Source organism: Podospora pseudopauciseta, chromosome 1 (assembly GCF_035222475.1).
Source record: "Podospora pseudopauciseta strain CBS 411.78 chromosome 1, whole genome shotgun sequence".
Classification (NCBI taxonomy): domain Eukaryota; kingdom Fungi; phylum Ascomycota; class Sordariomycetes; order Sordariales; family Podosporaceae; genus Podospora; species Podospora pseudopauciseta.
Window position 1 is genome coordinate 4,636,271 of NC_085892.1, and position 20,074 is coordinate 4,656,344.

Below are 20,074 nucleotides of genomic sequence, written 5' to 3' on the forward strand. Positions count from 1 at the left end.
GTTCGGTTGGGGTCCACCCACAGTTTTTGCCAGGATCAATTTGATTACCGTAATTTACGGCACTCTGGCTGTATTCCGTAACTTAAATACATACCTTACATACATCTCGACCATAATTAGGACGTTGTTTCTACTTGCTACTGCCTTCGCAGATCCAGGAAACATCTATTTCCAGGCAAGCTTCTCTCCGCGACCCAACTGACCGAGCCAGCGCTGCAGGTCTAGCACCATTCCCTCGACCAAGTCCGTTTCGACTATTCCCTCTTGCCAGCTCAGGCTGATACAGATATCTCCACCAGCAACCCCGGCGACGTTGACCCCTATCGCGGCTCCTGCGACCATTGCTCCTTGAGACATGATTGAGCGACGGATCTGCCAGCCTGGCTGGAGATGGCTTCCACCTGGGATGCTGTGAATCGACCCGATGTTAGATACCTCCCATGTCGTTTCCCTCGGTTTACCGATCTTTGAAAGCCAATATTTTCTCCAGTCTGTGACCCAGCTCAGCATACTGATGATATCGTCCTTCGGCACAGTCTCTAGGTGTTTCTTCATTCGACCCCTTAGGCTGACTGCGGTCTTCCAAATATCGTCCTCGTCCCTATCCCCATGGATCTCATGTGACTCAAAATGATGCGCCTGGGTGGTAACTAGAACTCCAAAGAGAGCTCCAGGCTTTCCGCTTGGTGAATGGTCTGAAATATAGGGCCTTAGATCTATTGGTGTCGAGCTGCAGAATGCTTGGGCATCTTTGGCGGGAACAAGCTTGGCGATAGAAGCCAGTACGAGCGAGTGAAGCAAGGGTGTCAGTGTCGTGCCGTGTTGTCTGCATATAGCGAGAACAGATGGCGCCACCTCCGCAGGAACTACAATCAGGCGAAGGTTTGTTTGGAAGGGCTCGGGGGTGATTAGCTTTCCAGTCCATGGGATTGCCTTCGACGGTCTTGAAAGCCAGGCGGGACCGAGCTCTCTGAAAAGAGTACCCAATACAAAACCCCAGGACTGTTTGAAAGCCACCGCCTCTTCCAGGGGGGGACTGAGCTGCTGGCTGGGCGGGAGGCTTAGAACATGGTCGGAAAGTTGTATCGGGCGCACTGAGGGGCAGGTCAACTCATTAAGGAGTTTGGTGTGAAAAGCCGCAGTGCTTCTGCCGTCCGCTATTGAATGATGCACTGCGAAGATGACATCAAAGGTAAGGACTCCATTTGCTGGATGAGGGGTGGAAACAATGATCACCTTCCACGGAGGCCGGCTCGAGATATCAGGAAAGTATTGATCGTGTTGATGCTCCAGTTTTTGGATAAGCTCAACGTCGAGGTCCTTCGATACCTCGTGGTATTCGAGGTGGAAGTGGAGGTTGATGGCTGATAGGAATACAAAATATGGACTGGATGTTTCCTCATCTTTTATACCCACCCTCAGCGACGGAATGTCAAGAACCACGCTGGCGAGAGCTCTCTCAAACACCTCATAGACAGACTGGCCTTGAACTCCGGATGTGGGGACTGTGTAACGACAAGTATTGATCACGCACTTGTAAAAGCCGAGGGCGTGCCTCGATGAAGAGTATCTTTCACTGTCACGAGTGGTCAGACGAGTCTTGTGCGCAGATAAGCCTTGAGGTTTCGCAGCAAAAACATACGTACCACGGCCCGAGGGCTCGGGCTTGTCGGTGCCCGGTCTTCATCATATGTAGATGTTTGTGGGATCAAATGGTCAGACTTTGAAACGACCCGCCAATGCGGAAGCCAGCCCAGAGTGCAAGGCGGGACGGGGTGCGGCATTGCGGGGGACCAGGACAGCCTCACGGCGCTAGCGCAGGCCAGCACGGCCAGCCCTGCATGGGGTGGATACGTCGACGCGCCAAGCCATCCACGTCCAGTTTGGCAAGCTGTGCTGTCTGTCTATTTCGTCAGACCCAGGCACATGCAGAAACAGCAAGCAGCCTTGAAGATTCCATGGCTCTCACTTGACAATTGGGCTGCAATTACAACTGTCATTCCCGCCATGCGCGCCCGCGCAGTTCAAATTCCAGCTCATGTGTTCCGCGCCTTGTCATGATTCATCTGGTCGAGCTTTCTTTGTGACAACGCATTCGCGCCTCAACCCTTGTCGCCCAACCATCAATCATTTCGACGATACATATAGGGGCACATACAGATACTTCAAGGGCGCGCTGCCTCTCCGTCCAGCATCTGACCAATTCACCCTGTCCCTCGCCCTTCTCACACTCGGACACTTGGCCTACCTACCTACTCTGAGGCGCAACACCATGGACCGCGACAAGGACAAACCCGACCACCGGTTTGCGCAGACGACACGTGCGATCGCCCCGCTCACGATTACAAGCGCTTCCAAGCGGAGGAGTCTATTCTCTCGTCCAAACCTCAATGATGATGGAACCCGACCTGCCGGTGCCGACGCGCCCGCTGAGAGCCGAGTTGGCTCGCCGAACAACACAAGAATTCCTCGCCTTGCCCAACATCGAGGCAAATTTACGATGGAAGATGCCTACCGCTTGGCCACAGAAGAGGAAGAGGCCGCAGCCCGAGGATCCCCAAGTCCCGCGCCACGAACATGGCGCTCACGTCGGGAATCCAGCGAGAAGAACACGTCAAAGCTGCCTGGTGTCGGAGCACTCGGGACCCAACATCGCAGGACAATGACAAGCAAATCCACGGATGCGGTAGGTGAGGATAGGGTCGGTTTGTCAGTGGGCCTTGGTGCCCGGTCGCTCCGAAGCAACATTTCCGACAGCAGCTTTGACGAAAAGATTCGCCAGCACGCCCTTGCGCAAGGAGACCCCGAAGCACCGATCTCACACAGTAACAGCGCTTCGTCTAAAGCTGGTTTGGGAACCAGAATACTAGAGACTGGGAGAGGATTGGTACGGAGGAATAGTCGTGGCAGTCCCGAGGGCAATGCTTCACCTCGCAACCGCAAGACTACAACAGCCGGCAATAGGTTTTCTGGCTTGTTATCGAGGAAGAAGCGAGAATTGAGCAGCTCAACACAGACGCCTGATCTGGCGGATTGGATCCAGTTTAGTGATGGCTCTGCTGGAGATTTGGCTCGGCCAGCGTCCAACCCGCTGTTGCGCCCCACCTCTGCGCCACCGGACCAAGAGTCTCCTGAAAGGAGTTTCGCATGGGAAGCAGAGAACGACTTCACAGCTGGCGACCTGCAGGTCTCTGAAAGCCCTGCAGTCAGTCTCGGTCGAAGTAACACCAAGATTGATGAAATACGAGCACTCGAAGCTGAACACAGTGATAAGGATCCCGAGAGCAACCCCAACTCTTGGAAGAATCTCCGGATCGACGAGATCAGAAATTGCGAAGTTGAAACTGCGTCCAAGCCGCCGGAACTCACCGCTGCGCCGCGCGAGGTTATGGAGCAGACTGCATCGCAGGATCGAGACCTCACAACCCGAAGCCGATCCGGAAGCAACACAAGTACTAAGATGGATGAAATTAGATCGCGGGAGATTGAAAGAGTGTCTAGGAGAGCCATCACCACCGCTCAGCTGGGGAAAATCCGGGAGAGAAACGCCGAACTCACGTCGCGCTCGCCATCGCCCGATATGGGGCAGAAACCCAGCGCGGAGCCTCTGCATTCTTTTTCCCCGCCGGACGAACAGAGTTGGAGAAGGGGATCCGATGTGGCCAACTCTGCTTCACAAGTACGAGAGCCAAGCGCTCGCCAGAACTCGGTCTCTGCAGCTCTAAACAGTTACGATGAAGATGGTCCAGTTATCGATGACCATGATAGACAACAGAGACTTAGCGAAAATGTAGGGATCCGACGCCGTGGCTCACGAAGCAGAGATGAGTCGCGAGATGTCTTGCGCAGACTGTCAGCCGCGGCGATCACAAATCTGCTCACTGACCTGCCAGCGTCTGGCATTTCTGAGGGTGTGTCTGGGCGTGAAAGACCTCGGCAATCCAGCGGAAGTCTTCGACAAAGGATGTTAGCCGGTGCTAAGGGTGACGGCAAACCCACTGTCGGTTTTGTTGGACTTCGGAGGAATGATTCGATGGAATCCAACCTGACAAAGCGGTCAAGCTTTATCCTCTCAGAGTCTGACCCTACAGAGCGTATAGAAGGTGAGATGAATCTATTTGCGCCACATGAAAACCAGTCTGAACGCGGGTCTCTTCGGGCATTATCTCCGGAGCCAGAAGAAGTCACGCCAGACAAAACACCCAAACCCTCCAAGCCTGATCCTCTCACGATGCCCACTCCTCGGGTAACAGGTGCTTTTGTCGAAACACCCGCGACGGTCAAGGTTGAGAAAAGAGAGGAGGATGTCATCAAACCGCAGCCAGACAAACACGACGAATTTCCTGCGGAGCGAGGCAGAAGGGGTGAAAGCGTACCGAGACAGCCCAAACAAACTCAGTCATCCCGTGGTGACAGGATGTCGAGGCGTTCCTCTTCGATTTCTGTCCGACGTCGTGCAAGGTCGCTGTCGAGAGGTCGACCCTTGATCAATTCTGGCAAACCACCAACTGTCCGAGATGACATACTAGAAATACAGCGAGCCAACCAGATCGATGATTCCACTTTGGATGATATCGCCGACCTCATGTTGAAACAAGGCGTCAAAGGCCACGGCTCCGAGGCTATTGAGATCAAGACCGACGATGGCGGCGATGATGAAAAGGACGCAGGCGATCAGGATGCTCAAAGATTGAGACGGATGAGCAGGAGTCTGCAGAACGGGATCATGAATATTCGCACCGCGAAGCAGGGAATTCAGAGACTGGAGGATCAAGTTGCGCATGGCAATCTCAAGAGTGCGGCCGACGATGCTACCGAAACCGAACACACTCACAGCAAACATGACGTTGATGCCCCGTGTCCCATCTGTCAAGGAAACGAACCAACCGCGACAACGACCCTTACTTACGTTCACTTGCCTCTACCTCGACTGTGGCATCACCAGCCGCGTTTCAAGCTTACATTTCTCGGCCTTTGCGTCTTTCTTCTTTCTCTTTGGTACATTGCTGAGTCCTGTATGTGCCACTTATACTGCAAGCCTCCGTACTGCGGCCCAGGTGAGCCTTGTAACTGGGATATTGAATATCCTTCTTGGGGCTTCACGATTCCGTTAAAGTTGGACGAGTGGGTCACGGGGGGGCAAGGCAAGCACCTTGTGCAGGAGTGGACTCCCGAGGTCACAGAGTGGATGATTGGCTTGTGGGACGCGGCTATGAGTACTGACCCTGAGTCGACCGTCGCAACCCGCTGGAGCCGTAGCGCGAACCGCAGACGTAGAAGACGGGTTCTCAGACTAGGAAGCTTAAATCACTAATAAACGTTGCTCATTCTGGGAAAGAACACTCTATTGGTCAGGGCAGGGGAGGGGAGGAGACAACTAGCGACAAGAAGTGAATCGAGATGCCGGGCTGACTTCTGCTGTGCTCTTTTTGGTTCGGAATGCTGGATGAGGGATAGCAAGGCGTTTCTGGCTGTGTCTATTTTGTTGACCCATGCAAAAGCTCATTAGGGTTGAAATAAGATAGGAAAGCGTGGCGATTAGATGTGGTTTTAAGACGGCGCTTCTAGCTGTACAAAAATGTAGTTAATCCAAGGAAATACTTGGTTCAATAAATTCAATAATAACGCAGCTCTCCCTTCAAACAGTAAAACTAGGTCTGGCGTACGGCGACGCACCACTCAGCAGATGTAAAGGCTGCAGCCAATTATACCCTTCCTGCTCTTTGACCAAGACCCTCTCTCACAGCTCGACTCTCTGATCCCTGTCCATAAGAGGTATCACAATACCCCCAGGCATTGCAGCTTTACACAAAGACGGTAGCTTATACGCTTTGCCGTTCAAAGTCCTATCCACATGACGGCCGCGGCCAGGGAGAATTCTAGCATTCTGAAGGGTGGCCGAGCCTGTGATCCACTCGACACGAAGTTGTTATTGGTAAAGGGGCTAGTATCGGTAAGAGGGGGCGGGATCGGTTCTGGACTGGGATCAGGTGATGGTATGGATGTTTGCGCTGAGGAGGCGGCGATAGTATTGCTTGTTGATGTGCTGTCCGGTTGATTGTTCCGGTCTATTGTTGAGGTTGTCGTTGGGTCAGGGATGTCCCCTTCCTGAACGGAAGATGATGGCCTCGTCTCCACAGTCAAAGACTTTGAGGTGACCTTGCTAGGTGAGGTGCTAATGATGGTTGTCGTGGTGGGGAGTTCAGATATGAAACCCTTTGCTAGGAGTTTGGCGGCGTCGAGCTTCGAAGCCGGCAGATCTTGATTTCTCTCGCCACAGCCGTCCTCCAAAGGGTCGAGGAAGCTGTCTTGATAGTTGCGGAGATCGGCATGGCAGTTGGTGTCCATGCATTTAAGAACCTTTTCGAGAAAACTTCCCCTTGCTCGCTTGCACATACAATTGCCATTACTTGGCAAACAATCGGAATCCAATATGCAACCCCCTACGCATGGTGGAAACTCAAAAGGTCTTGTCGATTCGACTTTTTCAACCAAAGACAGGAAGAAGGTCAAGCCAGCGAGGGCAAATCCGACGTGCCGCAAGAATACCATGGCCTTCTGTTTTGTCACAACGTCTTGTCAGGAAGGCGGCATGCTAGCCCTTGGGAGGAAGAAAAATAAGAGAGAGAGAAAGCTCATCCACGCAAGAAGAGGCTGCGCAGCTTTGAACCATCCAGTCGCCATGTCACTCCAGGCATTGAGCCATAGCTAAATATCCCAAAGTTGGAGGGGACAAGAGGCCTGATGTGATGGACATGGTGCATGAGAGGCAGGGGGTCCATTGGAGGAGCAACATCTTGAAACAAACTGGCAAGGATCAAAAGCTGGTTCAGCCTCGTTTGGCCAAGTTTTTACAAGTCCTTCTTAATCTCACATAATGAACTGACCAATGAATCAAGGCGATCACCATCTTACAGTATTACTATGTGGAACGCCTCCAACGGCGGGGTGCCTGTGTAGATAGATGTTCAGCTGAAATAAGTTGAGTGTACATCAGCACCAGCTAGGCACACCAGGGAAAGACAAGTCGTTAAGTGTGGATAGGGAGTGGGGACCGTGGATAGTGGGCGGGGGTTGCTCCGATGGAGCCCGGGGTTAACTGACATGCGGGGTTCACTAAATATTTATCGATAAGAGCAGCGACAAGATGCCAAAATTTCCAAAAGTTGGATAGGCTCAACGATAAGATTAGAAAGGCTATTTGACCTGTTTAACGACACATCACTCGACCCTCACGGCAATAAAGCACCAGAAATCACCGAATTCCTCGATCGCCCCCTTCCGCCCTCCCCAATCCCACATAGACCTGCGAATCGATGGCGCCGACCAAACCAAAAAAGAAGTCAACCAAAGACAAGGCAAGGGACAGACTCCGAGCCAAAGCCGCCGCCGCGCAATCCTCAATTGTCAACCCCAGAGAGCTTCTCGTGCAAGCCGTCGGCATGCTTGAGGTCGGCGATGCGGAGGGCGCCGCCAAAGTCGCCAGGACAGCGTATGATCACATCGGAGACAACGGACGACAGGCTGGCGCCGCGCTGTCCCTTCTGGGTCAAATACATGTCGAGTTGGGAGAGGTTGACAGTGCTCACCAGTTCTTCCTGTCTGCCGTCAACGTGGATGAAGATGGTTCGCTTCCGGAAGATTTGGGTGGCGGTGCCGAAAAGTTTCTTTGGCTTGCACAACTAAGTGAAGAAGGTGGTCAAGACAGCGTTGGCTGGTTCGAGCGTGGTGCGGCCGCACTGCGTGCCCAGATTCAGACACTTACCGACGCACTAGAGTCACGGCCCCTTACCCGCGACGAACAGGAAGCTGCCATTAACGAGAAACGAAGAAAGCTGGCAGATACACTCTGCGCCGTTGCCGAGGTCTACATGACAGATCTCAGCTGGGAGGACGATGCTGAGAGTCGGTGCGAGGCACTGATTACCGAGGCTATTATGCTGGCCCCTGAACAGCCAGATACCTGGCAAACTGTCGCAAACGTACGAATCTCACAGTCACGAACCGAAGAGGCGAAAGAGGCCTTGAAAAGAAGCTTGGGACTGTGGACAGATCTGCCGCCTGAAGACCCTGGGGTTCCTGCGTTTCCATCACGTGTCAGTTTGGTTCGGTTGCTGATAGAGGTTGGGCTGGAGGAGCAAGCGATTGAAGTTGCCGGACGTCTTGTTGACGAGGACGATCTCAGTGTGGAAGCCTGGTACCTTGGTGGCTATGGGAAATATATGCTGGGCCAGAAGTTGAAGGAGGTGGGGCAGACTGGCGACGCTGACAAGTGGAAAAGCGTGTGGCGTTCTTCGCGGAAATGGCTTATTCAGTGCATGAGGATTTTCGAGGCCGAGGAGTATGAGGACGAAAGGTTAGGGGAACATGCACGGGAATTGATGGGCGTTATTAGAGACGAACTTGGCGAGGCTTTGGGGGATGATCTGGATGAGGATGTTTGGGAAGACACCGATGATGAGGACGATGTGGACACAGATATGCAATAGCATGTGTCATGGTTTTGGTGGTCAAGAGGGTTCGCTGGAAGGGTGGACTGACGGATGAACCCACGAGCATTGAGGAGGCCACGCTCCATTCGGACTTGAAAATTAATACATGAGATATACCAGGAATGACTCCCCAGTGAAGAATACCATACCTTATGCGATCGTGTAGTTGGAAAATGTGGTACAAGCGTGCTCCTTTGATTGAAAACACACCTAGTTAGTTTTCACCAACCTCAAGTTTCTGAATTTCCTCAATGACGGTATCATCGTCAGCCTCATCTTGCCCGGCCGCTGCGAGGCCACGTTCCCAAAGCTGTTTTCCTGTGAGCTTTGTAGGCTCCTTTATCCTGGCTTTCTTCAACTCGGCCAGCCTTTCCTCCTCTTCCCTAATTCTGCCCTCCTCCATCTCTTTCAAGAACGACTCTCTCCACTTCAAGAATGTCTCGCGTGTAACCGGGGTTCCCTGAAACTTCTTATTCTCCTCACGTTCTGCAGCCAGCACGGCTTCTTCGTGTGCCTTCACGATAGCTGCCTTTCGATCCAGCACTAGTTGCTCTGCGGCTTCTTTGAGTGTCGAGACCAAAGTGAACACCATTGCGATCCCAAGATTTTCTTCGATCGTTGCGTCCAACCCCCGTAAAAGCTGCTCCTTGTCCTCGGCGATGTTGAGGTGTGGGTGAGGGATTGCGTTCTGTGACGCCGAGAGCTCTAGGAATGGTGCCTTGTCTGGATATTCCTCGGGGTAGCGCACAGTAAGGAGCATAATCGGAGGTTCCTCCTTGTCATCTGGGATATCGAGGGCGATCGATATTCTATATTCAGTCTCGGATATGTCTGGAAGGTGGTGGACTATCTGTCAGTTCACTGCCTGCCCAGAGCCATGCACGATGAACGGACCTGTAATCTCGTCTGGAAAGATAGAGTCCAGAACCTCTCTTTCCTCAATTTGATCCTCACGCCCCATCTTAAGTATCTGTGCTGTAAAGAATAGCGGCTTTGTGTCGTTGTTGATGTTCTGGCCAGGCGGAGGACCAGGTCTTCCTGTGAGCACTTGGAACGAAGTGGGTGGGGTTGGATTTACTCTTTGCTGATGGGAGTGTGGTTCGTCTGGTGGATTTGCTGGTTTGTTGGAGGAGGGGCACAAATTTTGGACGTGGGGTCTTGCGTCCACCCCGGCCCGCCAAGCTCACGCTAGTCTGACCGCCTGGCAGGAACAGGGATCCTAGGAATTGGCTTCCAAAAAAATTTCGGCCAAAGCAGAACTGGTAGCGCAGCATTTCGAGTTTGGCGGGTGAGCTCAACCTTGGATCGATCACCATTCAACACCTCTCGAATTGCTTCACTCTTCAGCGGCGGACATCAAAATGGCGCCAAAATTCTCGGAGCCTAGCGTAAAGAGAAAGGTGCATCACAATGATGGCAGCAGAGCGAAGAAGGCGAAGACTACCACCGGGCCGAAGCACAAGAAAGTCGAGCCAAAGGCTTCTGAAAGTGATGGCGCCACCTTTTCCGACTCGGATGACGGAGGCGCTGCTTTGAAGCAGGGGAAAACGGCGAACGGCCAGGCCGCTGGCAAGGCGTTGGAGAAAGGTTTGTTGTCCTTGCCTGTGAGACTCGAGACTCAATTCTATCGGTGTTAACAAGCCAACAGGACAAACCTCCCGCGAGGCTCATGCGAAGCAGAAACAGTTGGCGCAAGAACGTAAAGCCGCGAAACCATTGGCGGACGAGGTTCAGCGGACGAAAAAGTTGTGGGAGAGATTGCGCCGCAAGTCGCATGTGCCCAAGGAGGAGCGCCAGCAACTGGTCGACGAGCTCTTCTCCATCATTACCGGGCGCATCAAAGACTTCGTATTGAAGCACGACGCCGTGCGCGCTGTCCAGACGGCCATCAAATACTCAACTCCAGTCCAAAGGAAGCAGATCGCGAAGGAGCTTCAGGGTGCCTATGCGCAACTTGCTGAGAGCAGATATGCCAAGTTCCTCATCGGCAAACTCCTTGTCCAGAACGACACCGAGATTCGCGACATCATCATCCCCGAGTTTTATGGGAAAATCCGCAAGCTTATCAACCATTCCGAAGCATCCTGGATTCTGGACGACATCTACCGTGGGGCAGCCACCAAGGAACAGAAGGCCCATATGTTGCGAGAATGGTACGGGCCCGAGTTCGCCTTGTTCAAGTCAGGGAATAAGGGCGAGGTCACAGCCGACCTGTCCAAAATTCTTGCTGAAGAGCCAAGCAAGCGGTCGACAGTCCTCAAATACCTCTGTGATATGACCAACAACCTGATCCAAAAGAAGATGACCGGGTTCACAATGCTGCACGACGCCATGTTGCAATATTTCCTCAACCTCAAGCCCGACAGTGAAGAGCTCAAAGAGTTTGTTGAGGTCGTCAAGGGTGACGAGAATGGCGATCTGCTCAAGAACATGGCCTTCACCAAATCTGGCGCGCGTTTAGCCTGCTTGCTCTTGGCCCATGGGAGTGCGAAGGACCGGAAGCAAATCCTCAAGACATACAAGGACACATTTCAGCTCATATCGGGTGACCCTCATGGGCACATGATCCTGTTGGCTGCCTACGATCTCATCGATGACACAGTTTTGACCTCCAAGTCAATCTTTCCAGAAATCTTGGGCAAGGCCGAGGACCTAGACCCGGGGAACATTGCTTTCATGGCGAACGACCCGAACGCACGCATCGTGTCCTTGTACTTGTTCGAAGGCCAGTCCAAATCATTGTTCCCATCGAGCCATGCCGATGATTTGGAATTGCTCAGCGAGCTCCACGAGATCCGCAAGACTACGAGCAAGAAGGACGCCGAGGTGAGACGCAAAGAGCTGGTAGCATCTATGTCCCCACAGATGCTGGCCGCCGTAGCGGCCTTTGGGAAGGAACTTGCGGCCACTTCGTTTGGTTGTCAATTCATCGCCGATATTCTCCTGTCTTCCGTTGGGGACAAGACTGCCGCCCTCGAGGCTGTTGCTGCCACAGCGGCTGGTGAGCCTAACCCTGCTCTCCCCGAGGATGCTGATCCTCTCTACCCCCCACCACCACACCTTTCCCTTACACCTCACGGAGGCAAACTGTATAAGACCCTCATCGCCGGTGGGCGGTTCGATAGGGAAACGGGAACCGTCAAAAGAATCGAGCCGCCCCTTAACTTCGCCGACATTCTCTACCCTGTCATAAAAGACCACATCATGCAGTGGGCAGTTGGGCCAAGCTCGTTTACAGTGTTGGGTTTGCTTGAAGCCCCGGATTTCTCGTCAAAGAAAGAGCTTCTCAAACTCCTCAAGTCGGAGAAGAAGACTGTTGAGCGTGCCGCCACCGCTGCTGAGACCACGGCGGGGGGTGTGAAGCCCAAGTCGAAGAACAAGGACAACGGCTCCAAGTCGAAGTCGGGAGGGAACCAAGGCGCAAGACTGTTGTTGGAAAAGTTGCAAGCATAGAATATGGGGCAAAGTGTGCAGCGTGCGTGGATGGGGTGCTATGAACATGATGGATAGGGGCCCATACAGCGCAGAGGCTTCGCTAATAAATATACCTAGTGTAAACACATGGACACTCTGCCATGATGGCGTTATCTGTAGACTGAAGTGACTGGTCGGTGACGGTTTTTTCCAAGCCAGAGGACCTACCTTCCTCATGCTCCATTCCGTGTAAAGGGACGAGGTGAGTTCTGGCGTTACACCTCCCCGGTGGAAGACGGCGGTGTCACCAGACAAAGCTAGATCTGGCAATAGGCATTGAGATAAAATGTTCACTTCCAATGCTTCGTCCATACACTCACACATGCAGCCTGGAGGTTCACAGAGTAGAAGTTGCACCACTTCTCCTGCCACGTGCTTGAATTCACTCCTACCGGACCATCCTGGGCACCCAAGCCAGGTTTTGCATGGATCACCAATGAATCCACATCGCAATTCCCGGATTTTCCGATATCCTGGGTGGGGCGCCATCTAGAAACAGGTTGGGTTGAGGCTTGACAGTGTGTCCACGATGATTTCGTTGCCAGAAACAACCAGCTTCGACTCATCATCTCAAGTCTGCGCAAGTGCGAGTGGGTATCTGTGGTATATTCGTACCTTCACCACGCCCTGTATGCCGGTTGCTGCGACATCAACCCTTGTTACCAACAACCCGTGGGCTGTCCGCTCATTGCTCAGGGAGAGCCAGTGACATCCACGATATCCACATTCACATCGCCATCCTCGCGTGAAGCTACCGCGACCATAACAACTACCGCCGACATCTCTTCGCAAATAACGCTCCCGGTCTCCATCTTTCCGGCCACCCAAGAGGACAACCAAGAGGACAGCCATGGTATGACGATCTCAATCAACGCTCTCGTCGGGGTCGTGGTGGGCTGTACCATTGCGGTCATATTCGTGGCCCTCGTAACTTGCATGTGGTGGAGTCGGCGACGGCGGGAAAGGGATGAGAAGCGTCAACAAGCACAGAGACTGGCATCGCCACGGCTTGTGGACGAGGAGCTTGTTCCCCCGGGCCTAGAAGGCGTTTTCAACCCCATGGCTTCGGATGGCCCAGGCAGTATTTTCGATCGCGCTGAAGGTAAGCCTAGCTCTCCTCGAAATCTGGGCTGTTTGAGATATCCGAGCTGACTGTTGACTGCTCGTCAATCAAGGCCGCATGTCCAAGATATCTCACGAAAGCGGATCGTTCCCCATCCTACCACCACTCCGCGATAGTTACTTGAGCGGCAGTACGCCCAGAAAACTTGCGACGAGCCCACTATCACCAAACACGCCAAACACTTCATCAACTATGCCGAAATCTGCCGAGCTCGACTCAAGTCCAATGTGCGAACTTTCCTCTTCTGACCCCCCCAGACATGGAAAGTTGCCATGTCCTCAACAGGAAGACAAACCCCGTGCTGACCAACCAACCGCGGGCGACGCTGAACAGTACTCAGTGAGAACGAGAGTCCAACACATGTGTAAATAGCTGGACAAGGTTCCAAAACGTTCAACTTTGAAAACAAAGCTGAATACGGGCAGGCATTCTTGATCGAATATGTCATTTTCATATCATCTGATGGATCAAGGCATGACCTGGTCAAAACATCAGAAATATATATATATATATATATATATGCATTTTTTGCAAGGGATTGTGCCCCCACGATCTCAATGATTAACTACCAACCCGAGAAGGGGTCGAGGAATCGCTCAGTCGATAGACTTGGACGAAAATCACACTGTCAATTAGAACCTTGGGCCATAAAATGGGATAATACAACCTTCATTTTCGGTACCATTGCCTGCTGTCCTGCTGTCCCAGCCGACCTGGTCATCCCCTCTTTGTATAACGCCGAGAAAAACAAAACGCCTAATTAACCTGCCCTCCTGACGCCGTTGTACAATGCATTTTTGTCATACCCCCTTGCAAGACGTTTGTTGATGACCACGCACGTCCATCATGCGACGCTTCCCGACTCGACTCGGTATCGAGGAATTTGACTTGGGGATGTTGATCACAGAAGCTTCTCCAATTCATCCAGCAGCTCTCCCAAGTCCTCGTCGCTGATCTTGTCCGCCAAGGAAGGAATCAAGGTCTTGCACTCATCGGCGGTATCGCAGCAAAGGGATCCTAGAGGGACAAGAGTCATCGTTAGCCAGTTGTAGAGGTTGCAGCGGACAAAACAGTCGTCGTCTGCCAGCCCAAAATGCGGATGCTGAAAATGCGAAACATACCAATCTGGGCCCTTTCGAATTTGCTCAATTCCTTGTGCGTGCTCAGCAGCCGCTCGACAGCCTCCACATTCTCCTTCGCCTTGAACCGAGCAAATGCATCGAGGTAGTCGAGTGTCTGGTTGAGCGCGTCCGTCTCGTTCCGGTCCTTGCGATCCTTTTTTCGTTTGGCCATGAGGGCGTTGATGACGAGTGACGCTTCCGACAGTGTCAGCGTGTCGACGTCCTGGAACTCGCCCAGTTTGAGAACAGCGCCTGCTTCTTCTTCACCGGCTGGTGGGGGTTTTGCCCGCGAGGTAGGAGCGTGTTTCTGATCCGACATTGTTGAGTCTGTTATTCGGCTTCGTTGATTGGCAAAGGTAGATCCAAGTCTGTACCGCCAGTATGGGTGGTAAGTAGAAGGATGGACTTGGTCGATTTGGCCTTGCTTGCGGACGTGGTAATTAGTGGTCGCACGAAGAATAAAGGAACCGATTGTATGCTGCGAACACAAAGGATGGAGGGACCTGGTGGGTTCTCTTGGTTCTTCTTTGATTACTTGTCAAAGTTCCCTCTCAATGGAAGAGGTGCTATACTCTAAATTCGCCATATCGTCACAGTTCGACCTTGGGGCTGCCACTCATTGGTGGATCCTTTAGCTGTGGCTGATGTTGGCAAGTGGGAGACCGGCAAGGCTGGCACTGTGCTGGAAGATTCTGCTGGCTGCACTGTGTACGTCTTTGGTGGGGGCCTGCATCTGGTTCGCCTCAACCTTGCAGCAGCGGGCTTGGGCTGCACTAACAACTTGAGGAGACACAAAGTGCCAAGATCCGCAGCCTCTCAATATCTGGGGCAGCCCAAGTCCAACCTCGCTAATAGACTTAGGAGACTCAGACGCAATGCTCAGTAGATCAATGCAAGTGGTTCCATCACTCGATACATAATCAACTCGGAAACTACGAGAACTGCCTAGAGTTGCTCGCTAAACTTTTGATTTGGAAATGGCGTCATGAGCGACACCAATCTCTTGCATTTGTGGCTCACAGGGCATTTGCCCAGTGAAAAGAGCCCCTGATGGGCCTATCTCTCCTCCTTCCAACCCCCTCAACACCCTCAGTCCATCCGTCTCTTGCGCGCACCCAGCAAATAGTTGCTCTGTAAGTAGCTGCTTTGTAAGAGACAGCATCTAAATACCGATATCAACCCCATCAGACATGCCTTACCCCAGTCGCTTCCGAGTTCAAGCAAGCCACATGCCAGCGTATTGGATCGTTCGTGTAATATTTCGCTGGTTTCCATCACTCAATGCAGTTGTAGCTGCACTCCGCTCGAACAACTCCAGTGCAAAATTATGCTTAGCAATTGCTTCGCAATCCATCAACTTTGCCAAGTCGCCATCATTAGATACCTTGACCCTTCGCACATGAATATCGCACAAAAGACCACAACCTGAAGGCAGCTTGATCTGCGACCCTTTCGCCAGATAGACATCCTACACTGTGTGGCGTCGATCCGGCAAATCCCCATGGCTCCCCCAGGCATTGTACCCCACCGTCTATCAAAGAGCAGAAAAAACAAATAACTACATATCGAGTCAGCAGAGAAACCAAACATAAACATGTCGTCGGCTGGGAATCTTACGTTGTTGGTAGCCGCAATTGCAATGCTGTCTTCAAAGGGATGCCAGCTCATGTGAAGAATCTTCTTGTTGAAGTCGATCTGGTCAGCATCCGTTTCCTTACGCATGCGTTGACCCTGCCCCGGAGCTGCTGGGCTTCCGGCGCGCGATCCCCCCTTCTTTCCATTAGCTGTCGGGCTTGTTGATGAGTTGATGGGAGTGGGCACGCCAACTTTCTTGGCCTTGAAAGCAGATTTGTCGGCCTGAAGAACCACTTCAACCTCCTTCTCCGGGTCTGAAGGATATATCATGAAGTTGTTGTTGTAGCTTCCTGTCATGACATTCTTTCCATCGCCCGAAAACACCACCTCAAACTTGTCGAAAATGCTATCATTCTCGTACGTGTCACAGAGCCTCGGTCTGAGATGCTCGTGAATCGGAATGGTTTTGATCGGCTGCCTCTCCATGGCGACGTCCCAAATCTTCACAGTCAAATAATCGCGGGAGAGGATGTATTTGCCGTCGTATGAGAAGCGAACATCCGAGATGGACGAGATAATCTCAGAGAAGAATGAGCGGGAGGACGGATCTTCCTCCTGTTCAAACACTACATTGGTAAGAGCCAGGTTAGTTCATCATTCCAATGACATTCCACGGATGCGAGTCCCGTCAACTACTCACTCTTGGCGTGCTGGTCACATAGAGCCCGCTCACGCATGTCTGCCAGCTTGATGGTGCCCTTGGAACTGGCATACATGAACCAGTTGCAGCTGGTCGGATGAAACTCCGCCGCCGTGATGACTTCGGTCAACTCCTCCATGTTTGCGGGCTTGATGTCAACAATGTTGAAGCTCTGGTCCTGAATATTCAGGTTCCAGAGGTTGATGCGCAGATCATCGCTGCTAATAAAGGTTTCGCCGTCACTATTGACTGAGATGCTGTTGATATGATACGCATGGGCGTTGGCATATGTCCGCCGAGGCACAGCCGCCACGACAGTATCGTGGTGAGTTAGTCTCGGCAGCTTAAGATCATTCGCGGACCGAAATTGGGCGGTGGGAAGGGCGCGAGGGGCGCCGCCTCCCCCATGAACGTTCGCCGGGGTGGCATCGTGCGAGAGATTGTTTTCGGCCACAACCTTCAGTGACTTTTCAAAAACCTTCCATAGCTTGATCGTCTTGTCGTTGGTCGAGAGTAAATAGTGTGAGGCGTTCTGTCGTCGGCACCACTTGATCTTGTTGATCTTCTCCTCAATCTCCAACGATTTGAGGTAATCGAACTCGGGCTCGTGAGACTGAAACTCTGTATGGAACTTGTATTCGCACGTTTTTTTCTGCCTCGCTGTGTCAGTATGAATCTCCCGAGGCTGAAATGCCAATATCAAGATCCTGGACTGACCGTCTCATTACGCTCGAAGAGTACAACTCTGCCACCCTTGTCGCCAGTTGCAAGATAGTTGCCGGTGTGATCGAATTCGACCGTCGAGATGATGTCGGCTGTTCAAGGTGGGGTCAGCCAATGCTCACAGAAAACAGCGTCAGCTGCAAGAGAAGTATGTGTGATAAGAGCACCAAGATACCTCGGGGGGTGTCGTGTGCCGTACCTTCCGTGATATCCTCAACGTCTCCCTTATCACCGAAGCACCTGAAGACAGAAACGGTTAGCATACACGCGGAGAACAGCAGAGCAATGCTCAAGCAGCATGTCAATGTGAACAGACGGCAGCAAAGAATTGAAAGGAAAGCGGGGAAGCGGTGGGGGACCAGGGCGGCGATCAAGATACTTACTGGGTGAACTTCCATGTCGGTACGTTCGCTTCTGTGTCTACCATCTTCGCAACCTGATATCGTGGGCCGAGGGAGGTCCCTCTCTGCCACTAAGCGGTATGGAAAAAGAAGAATCGGGCAGCTGGGGCTGATGATGAAGGGCACCCAAGGTCCAGGGGGGATGATGGACCAACGACGTGGGTGACACGCGATATCGGGCGGGGTTCAGGTCGAGGAATGTACCGAAGTCCCGGAAGATAGACAGAAGCTAAAACGCACGATGGTGAAGCGATCTGGCGAGCAGGTCGAGTGGTGGATGAGCTGGGATGCTGGCGGGACGGAGGCTCAAACGGCCGGGAGCTTTGCTGTACGAGTCTTGGGAGGACGGGCGCGGGGATGCGTGTGCGAATGCTCTATTGCTGTGCCGCCTAGACGTGGGCAGCGATGAAAGATGAGGGGTGAGAAAAAAGACTGATCTGCGGATCCAGGGCAGGATTCAACTGAAGATGCAAGGCAAGTGCGGGGGGTGCGCTTCTGAAGCTGGGACACAGCGACCGTGGGTAACTGCTTGTCGAAAAACTTTGGGAGAGATGGAGATGTTGGAAACAAGTCAAGCTCGAAATGACGGGGAGTCGGTGTTGGCGCAATGACCTTTGGTAGGTGGTGGGTAGGTGCGCCCAGATCGGCCACACTAGGTAAGGGTGAATGGTCCAGAATGGGGCCCCGAAAGCATCAGGCACACAGTGCGAGACCGTGCCACTCAGCTCTTCTATGCACACAATGAACCAAAGCCAGCACAGCTGCTTAGCCTGTGCCTGGCCTGAACAGCGCATCAAACCCGACTGGGCATTCTTTGGGCACGATCTTGCTGATTGCGGGCAGTGGAATTTGGCTCCTTCTCATCCAGCACCGAATTCCTGCTGCTCCACGGAAAGAATCTCCTCGTTCGCACACACACACACCGCCGCCCCCGCCCACCCGCAGCTGTACCTAAGCTTTTAAGCACCGAGTTAGATATACAGGAGCGACCTCCTTGAGCTGGATAAGCCCAACCAGTTCAGGCTCGGATCTGTCGGTTGTACAAGGGACAGGCGACTCGTGTCAAGCGGTCAAATCACATGCCAACAGTGCCTGTTGTTGTCAGCAACGTGGATGGCGTTTGTTGAATAGGACTTTGCGCTGAGCTATTAGCCTCTTACGGTGTTTATTGGTCCCAGCCATCTACCAGCCGCGCCTACAACAGTCGGCTATTCTGCTTCAGGGGTTACAACATCCAAAATGGGACATCAGTCAACGGGACCTGATGAAGGCGCCGAGAAAGGGAAGGGCAAAGATCGGGAAACTAGACACGACCAGGACAAATCTATTCACAACGGCGACCCTCAGACCCAAGATACCAGGTCGGCCCTCGCGCGGATTGCTCAGTCAGCCGCCTCCTTACCGTCGTATCTCATTTCAGGGGCTCCAGAAATAGGTCCTGGTGGAAGCGAAAAAGGGGAGGGTTCCCGAGTGGGACAAGCATTAGCAAGAGCTGGTGATAGTTCTGTCCGGATACAGACAGACCCTTCAGCTGGTGGGACGTTGAGGCCTGGGCATACCGAGGCGCACATGGCTGAGCAAGATGCGTCGTTTGCGGCGTTTCTGGATAGTGACGATGTTCCCATGCTGTCAGAGCCCGCTGGGCTGGAAGAAGCCTGGCAGTCGACTACCGCAGCAACGCCGGCTTGGGTGCCATCCCAATCTATACAGGAACAGATGGCAAAAGATGGCGCCGACGTGGTGGCCTTGCTGTCTGGACAAAGCGGTCCAGAGCCTGACCTGCTCCCAGAGGAAGCAGTTTCGCAAGCAGACCTGGCAAGTCTACGAAAGGCTCTCTTTGGCGAGGATGCAGGGCGATCAACAGCTGCTGTTGCGTGGGATAATGTCCTCAACTTCATCCCTAAATACCTTCGAGCGGACCCCGCTGCGGGCGGCAACACTGAGCTTTACTCGCACCTCGGAGCAGAAAACACCGATGAGGCCTGGCAATCATGGCTTGACCAGTGGTCTCGGGTGCTGACGGACTATCAAGACGAGGTTTGGGGTGATCTCAACGCGCTGGTCGATGACGCTCGCGAGGAGATCAAGAGGATGGAGGAAGTCAAACCAGGGGAGAGGCCCCCTGAGCCCAAAGCACTCCTCCGTCTGCGTGCCATTCTTGGGCACTTGCGAGGGACGTAGGCACATACTCGTCTGTCATACTGCCTGCCTGATGCCCCGCGGATGCTCGTCGTGGCAGTAAACCGAACGATTACCCCGCCGAAACCCAACAGACAAGGGTTCCTTATCGGACCCGATATTGTGTTGCTGTGCCAGCAATCAATATGACATCACAACGTGGATTGCGCGCCTTTGGTTGGTCAACACAACTTGCCCTCAAGCTCCTTTGCAGTGCCGCTGAGCTGGGCTTCACTCACCGCCCAGCTATCCAAAAGAGCTCACTGCTTGCACCTATCTAGCATCCT

The 20,074-nt window shown here is 52.9% G+C and overlaps 11 protein-coding genes across 11 annotated transcripts; 5 read left to right on the plus strand and 6 right to left on the minus strand.

Annotated features, from left to right (window-relative positions):
* Positions 1-165: 165 nt before the first annotated feature.
* On the minus strand, positions 166-3,081 carry QC763_114190 (uncharacterized protein; the record flags this gene model as incomplete). The annotated part of the gene is made up of 3 exons (XM_062907999.1): positions 1,943-3,081; positions 1,647-1,891; positions 166-1,576 (listed from the first exon to the last, which is right to left on the minus strand). The coding sequence occupies exons 2-3, from the start codon at positions 1,688-1,690 to the stop codon at positions 166-168; spliced, it is 1,455 nt and encodes a 484-aa protein (XP_062770864.1). The 5' UTR covers positions 1,691-1,891; positions 1,943-3,081.
* Positions 2,273-5,314, plus strand: QC763_114180 (uncharacterized protein; the record flags this gene model as incomplete). Its single annotated transcript, XM_062907998.1, has 1 exon — positions 2,273-5,314. The coding sequence occupies one exon, from the start codon at positions 2,273-2,275 to the stop codon at positions 5,312-5,314; it is 3,042 nt and encodes a 1,013-aa protein (XP_062770865.1).
* Positions 5,315-5,838: 524 nt separating this feature from the next.
* Positions 5,839-6,348, minus strand: QC763_0015110 (uncharacterized protein; the record flags this gene model as incomplete). Its single annotated transcript, XM_062905292.1, has 1 exon — positions 5,839-6,348. The coding sequence occupies one exon, from the start codon at positions 6,346-6,348 to the stop codon at positions 5,839-5,841; it is 510 nt and encodes a 169-aa protein (XP_062770866.1).
* A 968-nt stretch (positions 6,349-7,316) lies between these two features.
* Positions 7,317-8,489, plus strand: QC763_0015120 (uncharacterized protein; the record flags this gene model as incomplete). The annotated part of the gene is made up of 1 exon (XM_062905293.1): positions 7,317-8,489. One exon carries the CDS (start codon positions 7,317-7,319, stop codon positions 8,487-8,489), a length of 1,173 nt encoding a protein of 390 aa, XP_062770867.1.
* QC763_0015130 (uncharacterized protein) lies at positions 7,401-8,578 on the minus strand (the record flags this gene model as incomplete). Its single annotated transcript, XM_062905294.1, has 3 exons — positions 7,401-7,682; positions 8,006-8,070; positions 8,542-8,578. 3 exons carry the CDS (start codon positions 8,576-8,578, stop codon positions 7,401-7,403), a joined length of 384 nt encoding a protein of 127 aa, XP_062770868.1.
* Positions 8,579-8,706: 128 nt separating this feature from the next.
* On the minus strand, positions 8,707-10,701 carry GIR2 (the record flags this gene model as incomplete). The annotated part of the gene is made up of 2 exons (XM_062907997.1): positions 9,387-10,701; positions 8,707-9,323 (listed from the first exon to the last, which is right to left on the minus strand). The coding sequence occupies exons 1-2, from the start codon at positions 9,451-9,453 to the stop codon at positions 8,707-8,709; spliced, it is 684 nt and encodes a 227-aa protein (XP_062770869.1). The 5' UTR covers positions 9,454-10,701.
* On the plus strand, positions 9,731-12,104 carry puf6 (Pumilio y domain member 6). Its single transcript, XM_062907996.1, has 2 exons — positions 9,731-10,079; positions 10,141-12,104. The coding sequence occupies exons 1-2, from the start codon at positions 9,854-9,856 to the stop codon at positions 11,943-11,945; spliced, it is 2,031 nt and encodes a 676-aa protein (XP_062770870.1). The 5' UTR covers positions 9,731-9,853; the 3' UTR covers positions 11,946-12,104.
* A 161-nt stretch (positions 12,105-12,265) lies between these two features.
* QC763_114140 (uncharacterized protein) lies at positions 12,266-13,525 on the plus strand. Its single transcript, XM_062907995.1, has 2 exons — positions 12,266-13,068; positions 13,142-13,525. Exons 1-2 carry the CDS (start codon positions 12,822-12,824, stop codon positions 13,459-13,461), a joined length of 567 nt encoding a protein of 188 aa, XP_062770871.1. The 5' UTR covers positions 12,266-12,821; the 3' UTR covers positions 13,462-13,525.
* Positions 13,526-13,630: 105 nt separating this feature from the next.
* Positions 13,631-14,848, minus strand: QC763_114130 (uncharacterized protein). Its single transcript, XM_062907994.1, has 2 exons — positions 14,211-14,848; positions 13,631-14,106 (listed from the first exon to the last, which is right to left on the minus strand). The coding sequence occupies exons 1-2, from the start codon at positions 14,527-14,529 to the stop codon at positions 13,991-13,993; spliced, it is 435 nt and encodes a 144-aa protein (XP_062770872.1). The 5' UTR covers positions 14,530-14,848; the 3' UTR covers positions 13,631-13,990.
* Positions 14,849-15,282: 434 nt separating this feature from the next.
* On the minus strand, positions 15,283-19,316 carry CDC55 (protein phosphatase 2A regulatory subunit cdc55). Its single transcript, XM_062907993.1, has 6 exons — positions 17,592-19,316; positions 17,408-17,448; positions 17,203-17,300; positions 16,486-17,137; positions 15,828-16,411; positions 15,283-15,768 (listed from the first exon to the last, which is right to left on the minus strand). Exons 1-6 carry the CDS (start codon positions 17,633-17,635, stop codon positions 15,745-15,747), a joined length of 1,443 nt encoding a protein of 480 aa, XP_062770873.1. The 5' UTR covers positions 17,636-19,316; the 3' UTR covers positions 15,283-15,744.
* Positions 18,849-19,790, plus strand: QC763_114110 (uncharacterized protein; the record flags this gene model as incomplete). Its single annotated transcript, XM_062907992.1, has 1 exon — positions 18,849-19,790. The coding sequence occupies one exon, from the start codon at positions 18,849-18,851 to the stop codon at positions 19,788-19,790; it is 942 nt and encodes a 313-aa protein (XP_062770874.1).
* Positions 19,791-20,074: the final 284 nt, after the last annotated feature.

What these genes read in the sequence shown, in the direction of transcription:
- puf6 (XM_062907996.1), top strand. Translation starts at nt 9,854, where the DNA reads ATGGCGCCAAAATTCTCGGAGCCTAGCGTAAAGAGAAAGGTGCATCAC. An exon ending in TGGCAAGGCGTTGGAGAAAG is followed by an intron (nt 10,080 to 10,140) that starts GTTTGTTGTCCT and finishes ACAAGCCAACAG; the next exon opens with GACAAACCTCCCGCGAGGCT.
- QC763_114140 (XM_062907995.1), top strand. Translation starts at nt 12,822, where the DNA reads ATGACGATCTCAATCAACGCTCTCGTCGGGGTCGTGGTGGGCTGTACC. An exon ending in TATTTTCGATCGCGCTGAAG is followed by an intron (nt 13,069 to 13,141) that starts GTAAGCCTAGCT and finishes TCGTCAATCAAG; the next exon opens with GCCGCATGTCCAAGATATCT.
- QC763_114130 (XM_062907994.1), bottom strand. Translation starts at nt 14,529, where the DNA reads ATGTCGGATCAGAAACACGCTCCTACCTCGCGGGCAAAACCCCCACCA. An exon ending in ATTCGAAAGGGCCCAGATTG is followed by an intron (nt 14,107 to 14,210) that starts GTATGTTTCGCA and finishes TTGTCCCTCTAG; the next exon opens with GATCCCTTTGCTGCGATACC.
- CDC55 (XM_062907993.1), bottom strand. Translation starts at nt 17,635, where the DNA reads ATGGTAGACACAGAAGCGAACGTACCGACATGGAAGTTCACCCA. An exon ending in CCGACATGGAAGTTCACCCA is followed by an intron (nt 17,449 to 17,591) that starts GTAAGTATCTTG and finishes TTCTGTCTTCAG; the next exon opens with GTGCTTCGGTGATAAGGGAG. An exon ending in CGTTGAGGATATCACGGAAG is followed by an intron (nt 17,301 to 17,407) that starts GTACGGCACACG and finishes CACCTTGAACAG; the next exon opens with CCGACATCATCTCGACGGTC.